Source organism: Emys orbicularis, chromosome 8 (assembly GCF_028017835.1).
Source record: "Emys orbicularis isolate rEmyOrb1 chromosome 8, rEmyOrb1.hap1, whole genome shotgun sequence".
NCBI lineage: Eukaryota > Metazoa > Chordata > Testudines > Emydidae > Emys > Emys orbicularis.
In genome coordinates this window covers 9,458,175-9,464,174 of record NC_088690.1, presented here as the reverse complement: position 1 = coordinate 9,464,174, position 6,000 = coordinate 9,458,175, and the positions used below count along the sequence as shown (strand labels likewise).

The 6,000-nt window shown below is 35.4% G+C and overlaps 1 protein-coding gene across 7 annotated transcripts in view; it reads right to left on the bottom strand.

The window, feature by feature from the left end:
- Positions 1–505: 505 nt before the first annotated feature.
- Positions 506–6,000, bottom strand: part of ELAVL4 (ELAV like RNA binding protein 4) — a 76,893-nt gene continuing 71,398 nt past the window's right edge. The window contains exons 5-8 of one of the 7 annotated variants that reach the window (XM_065408948.1): positions 5,348–5,386; positions 3,068–3,076; positions 2,066–2,092; positions 506–854 (exon numbers count right to left, since the gene is read on the bottom strand). In XM_065408948.1, the coding sequence (XP_065265020.1) occupies positions 506–854; positions 2,066–2,092; positions 3,068–3,076; positions 5,348–5,386 (424 nt within the window). Of the gene's footprint in view, positions 855–2,065; positions 2,093–3,067; positions 3,077–3,534; positions 3,538–4,767; positions 4,785–5,347; positions 5,387–6,000 lie in introns of all 7 variants that reach the window. The other 6 variants (XM_065408951.1, XM_065408950.1, XM_065408947.1 and 3 more) reach the window with 6 other exon arrangements.

Sequence of the window (6,000 nt, the reverse complement as noted above, 5' to 3'; positions counted from 1 at the left end):
TTTTTTTGTTGTTTTTTTGCAATTTTTATTGTTCCTCTTTAATTTATATGGGGGGGTTTACCAATCTGATTGGATCAACATTTGAAAAAAAAAAAAGAAAAATATTTTTTCTTTCTTTTAATCCCATTAGTTTGTAAAAATTGTTTTTGTTTTTTATTTTTTTCAAATGAGTGAATGGTCATCTTAAAAAGAGCCACCTTCAAGGAAGGTAGTAAAACTAGCTGGCTGGGTAAAAATCCCTGCACATTGTTATCTATGTATATTATATTCAACAACGACAGCTATGAAAGAACATTCAATGCATCAAAGGTTTTTTTTGTTTTTGTTTTTTTTCTAAGCATTATAAAATCCTTTCCTGTTCATCACAGGATATCCAATATTTTAATACTTAGGCAACACTGGCTTATAAAGTCCATGGTTGAATATAAGCCTTGCAGAGTTTTTGTTTGTTCGTATATATATTTATATATATATATATATGTTTTAGTAAGTAAGGATATGAAATTCAGGATTTGTGGGTTTTGTTGGTTTTAAAGGAAACTTGCAATACTCTGTCTCCTAAACGGTATCCATTAAGGCTGGCAATTGCCATGGCAGCTTCGTCATAGTTGGTCATAGTGACAAAGCCAAATCCCTTGCACTTGTTGGTGTTGAAATCGCGGATCACCTTGACGTTATTAACTGCTCCGAAGGGGCCAAAGAGCTGCCACAGCACACTTTCATCTGAGTCGGGAGACAAATTGTAGACAAAGATACACCATCCAGTCCCAGTGTGGCCAGGAATATTCATTCCAACAAGGCTCGTCATCCCATCAATTGTGATCGGGGAAAACCTACCAAATAAAAAGAGGGGGCTATTCTAGACATAGCGCTTAGCACAAATTACATGGAACTGAGACTTAAAATAAAGCTCATTACGGTTTCATGATCCAGTCCTTGGGATGTAAACTATATGTCCATCCTTGCTCTCAGTTACACAGGTGCCACTAACACCTACTGAAATGAATGGTAGCTGGGAACAACGTAACAGACGAGAACTGGGCACAATGACGTTTCCCTTCCACAATAAGTTCTAGTTTGCTGTGTTTGAGGTCTAATAAAGGGAATTCTTAAGGAACATCTAAATAAGCATGGGCCAAATCTTGCAGTGCTAATTAGGAATTTCACTGAATGAGTAAGAAATGCAGCATTTGGCCTGACATTTCTATCAATAAAACAACTCAGCTAAAGGACTGTGGATACAACTGCAAAGTTACCGACGATTTAACACGTTACATCCCCTACCAGACCCTCATGGAAAAATGGATCTCTTAGGGCTTGGTTTTAACATTGTCAAATTTCAGCAATATCTCTGTATTGAGCCTTTTTATATATCCTAAAAGCATTTGAGAGATTTTTAGATGGAAAACAGGAAGTTTTGTCTGTTTCTAGTATACAGACTTTTATTCAAATATATTTTTTAAAAATTAACTGTTGGTAACGTTATCTTAAAAATGTCTGTACATATCAATGAGCATATGTGTAGTAATTGTAAAGTAGGAAAACCAGTGCATGAAGACAACTTGCTTGGTTAAATCACCCCCTTTAGCAGTTGATAAAACACCATCATTTTTGAGGCCATTATCAATGGGTTACATTTAAAGTAACTGTTACATGTAAGAAAAGTCTTGCTAAAAATCGTATTTCCACACTGAATTTTAAAGCAGGCATCCTCAATGAATTTTAATTCCTATACTGAATAATTCTTCCCTTTGTTTTGCAATGCAGATGTGCAGACTGCAAGCTCTCTATTAGAAAACTTGTAATAATATTTATAATATTTTTAGTTACATTTAGTGAATAGAACTCCTTAACATTACTCTACTGCAAGTGGAAGTGAACAGACAATACAAGGAATTTTAGTGTGTTGATTGCTTATCTTCTATGTGGAATTACACTTAAAGTCTTGACTGCCCTTTGACGTACATCCAGAACACTTCTGGATATTGCACCTAAATAGAGAAATATCACTCAATTTTTTCTACAGCTTGCAAACACTTATGCAAATCAGCAACTTTATTCACACACATAACAGCTTGGAGGACTGGGCCCTCTGACTCATATGCAGGCTTGCAAAAGTGTTCAGGGTTGCAGTAACTCTACTCTTATTGAAGTCACTGCAAACAATTCCTACTGAATTCCACTTTAGAAAAATCCCACCCAGAATATCTGTAATGTTTTTTTTTTCATTTTTGTATACTTAAGCTAATTATCATACTGGCACAGCACTGTTTTGCTAGTGTAGACTTCTTTGTGCATTTCCTCAGCTGGTGCAAACAGACAGCTAAAGCTGTGCGAATAACTGATTTTTAAGTTTGCTAATAGTTGATTCTGGATTGAACTAAACCTTCAGTTCAAACCAAAACAAAATATTTAGTTTCTGATTTTTACATTTTTAATTTTTTTGTATTCTAAAATTAAAATAAATTTCTAAATGAAAAGTTGTTTTGAATCAAAAAATCAAAATGTTTCGCTTCAAAAATGTCTAAATGAATCATTCTGATTTTTTGGGGAAACCTTTTAGGGCTTTAAAAAAACAAACAAAAACACAACACTGAAGCAATTCAGCAAAATCAATACACCTCTACCCCGATATAACGCTGTCCTCAGGAGCCAAAAAATCTTACCGCGTTATAGGTGAAACCGCGTTATATCGAACTTGCTTTGATCCACCGAAGTGCGCAGCCCCGCCCCCCCGGAGCGCTGCTTTACCGCGTTATATCCGAATTCGTGTTATATCGGGGTAGAGGTGTACAAATATGCCAAATGTTTCTGTCAAAACAAATCCACCGTTTTCAATGAAAAAAAACATTTTGTCTGAAAAACGTTATCCAGCTCTAGACAAAGCTGGAGCTGTCTTTTTATACCAGCTGAGAATCTGGCCCATTAGATAGTAAGTTCTCTTCTCTACAAGGAATACATTTAAACAAATTGAGGGTACAGCTAATTACTGAACAAATTCCTTTCAGCCAGCAGAACAGGCTTCTTTGAGTACAATTCAGAAAATGGGGTCTTGAAGTTTGCAAACTTTAACAGCCTACATAAAGGCCAGCAAATACTATTTATGCGGTTATACTTTATACGGAGTGTGTTTGTGTAAGAATATTTGACTGTGTACTTCCATACAAATCATGTTAACAGACTGATTATATGGTGCACACACAGTTGTGCAGTACAACAGTATGCTAGTTTTTTGGATCTAAGGTTGCCAAATGCACAAGTAATACGATTATATAATTAAAGACTTGCGATGCACATGCACCATGAGTCAAAGTTTCATATTCAACCTTAACATTATCATTTTTTCCAGATGTTTGAGAATTCAACTGTGCAAACTTAATCTTCCCTTAATATAATTTTTAATAGAATTTTCTATGTTTATTTTTAAACTAAAATAGAGCTATTTAGCTATACATCACCAGAATGCCTTCTAGCACTTTCAGAGGTTCACGAGAGCCTCTCTCCTCCAAACCTCAGGAGCTGTGCAGCTTTTACCTGCTCATGAAACCTTAACTACAGCAACTGCTTCATCTCTCACTATAATATAGGCTGATGTGGTATAAAAGTTTACTGACATGAGTTTGGGATGGCGTATTATTCACTAGTGGCAAAGACGTGAATTATAGAAGTCAACCCCAATGAATCTTTCATTCCATGCCAAATCATCCTGTATTTTGTATAGGATACATATTTTATAGCAAAATTTATCTGGGGATGTTTTAGAGACGGTTTCAGAAGTTTTTATTTATACATCCAAACAACACAGAGTTTTCTAGGAGGGTAAGTACAATTCTTCAGGACTTGCAGGGAGAAGAAAATAACTAACAATTTTAAGAAACTTCAATAAACACTGAAAAAAAGCTGTTGTGATGTTTAATGCCTGATGTCTCATGATCTATCAGTGCCAGAAACAAAAGCCTTAGAACAGCAGAAAGGAGATACCTGGCTCTCTAACGGTATTAGTCTGCTTTTCCTTGCCTTGATGAGTCACATGAAATCAGAAATTAAACCTTCCGCAGTCTAGGACAGAACATGGTTTGTCCTGTACCACAGGTCAGTGTAATTCTGGGTAGGAAATTAAACATTTGGGAGAAAAAAAAATTCTCAAACAGTTATTTGTAAGTGGCAGCTGTTTGAAGCTGCTAAGAGTTTTGGAATGTTACTAGCAGGACTGAAAGATAGATTAGTGGGCAGACTGCAGGTGAGGCAGTGAAAGGGGCATAATGAATTGCAAAACCATGCAGCAAATTTTGATTCACGTGCTGATCATGGGACACATGATTTGGGTTTTTTGGATAGATGTAAAACATGTAATTTGAAAGTTACTTTGGTGTACAAGTAATCTTATGGTGTACATGCCATTACGTTGCTCAATTGCCATTGCTGTAGTAGTTAAGACTTACTCTACTGTCCACTCCTGAACAGTTTAAAGATATACTTACCATGCCATGTTTGGGATGAGCTTTATAAAAGAGCACCTAGTTTTCATGAATGTGCACGGCTGACCATTCCTGTAGACTAAGGTGCTTCCTCAGCTTATAGTGCAGGGCTATAGGTGCACAGCTCTGCATAATGTCAGGAATGAGACTATGCCCCTATAGTTCTGAAAGGTTCCCCTGTGTCGATGTGTGTCGTTAACAAAGAGGAAACACTAACATATATCAACTTCTTTTTTCCGATTGAACATGGAACACACTCATTATGGAACATGAATGTTTCAAAATCAACTGAGCTTTAATTCCAATCTGAACACACAAACCTGTGTAAATTAAAACAAACACACAAAGAAACAAACCACAAGCACTAAGAAATATTGGCAACAATTGTTAAACCTGTAACAAAAGAAACTTAGGGCTGATTAAGGTGCATACAGTTACACTTTTAAAGTTAACTTTGTGGTAGGACACAGCTAGAGGAAAGGATGAGGCTATTTAATTCTATTTTCCTCTGACAATTTTCACAGTATCAGATCACAGATTAGCAAAAACTTCAGTTTAATAGTTTTGATTCAGGAAAATATGCCATTTAGCAGCACTATTGGTGTTAGAATACTTATAGCTGTTGCACCTAAACCATCTGAGAAGCCCACCTGTAAATAAAAGAAAAGGTGAAAAAAACCCACACACAACTTTTGAGTGTGGCCTTAAAGTAACAAAACCAACTGAAGTCCAAACTTAAAAAAAGAATTTGACATGCTGGTGGAAGAAAAGAAGGAATTAAAAAAAATAAAGTTAGTGATTTAAAAAATAAATTGTAGCACCAATCTGTGCCAACATGGACATCTGGCAATCTGTGGAATTCTAATTACCTCTTTACGCCATAGGCCATATTAAGCAAATTGTCCAGCCTGAAAAGAGAAGGAGGGTCTTTGGGTTAATGTCTCACAGATGGCAAGATCGCTCAATGGAACTATTATTAATAATGTTCCATTTTCAAAGAAGAAATGTTCAACAAGTTTCTCACACATCTAAGGAGTTTAGGAAACAGGAACTCTCTTGAGTTTCAAACTGCATTCAGATTTCAATCACAATATTTAATGCCATTTTTAACATGCTTTGAGATTTCAGAAAGGTGAACTCTCACTAAATAGCTATATCTCAAGATTTGACTGGGTGTTAAAAATTCCCCTTTGATTTTTCATTTGTAGATTATATTAGTATGAAATCATAACAAGTACAATACTTCAACAGTTCACTTTTCATTGCAATAAAACTTGTGAATAAAATGTTACAATCCAAAATTAGAGGACTAGAAACATACTGGTTATAAGCAACTCTTGCTTCCCAGTTTCACAAAACTGTTTAGACTTTTTCTTTTGTTTAGAAACATATTTAGTAATAACGATCTCCAAAAGCTGCCAATGTAAATTACCATTGAATTTGGGAAATTAAATTTAATCTACTTTATGTTTAATACACAATATGAAAAATCCTTTATCTACATAAGGAGTCACTGGTAGCC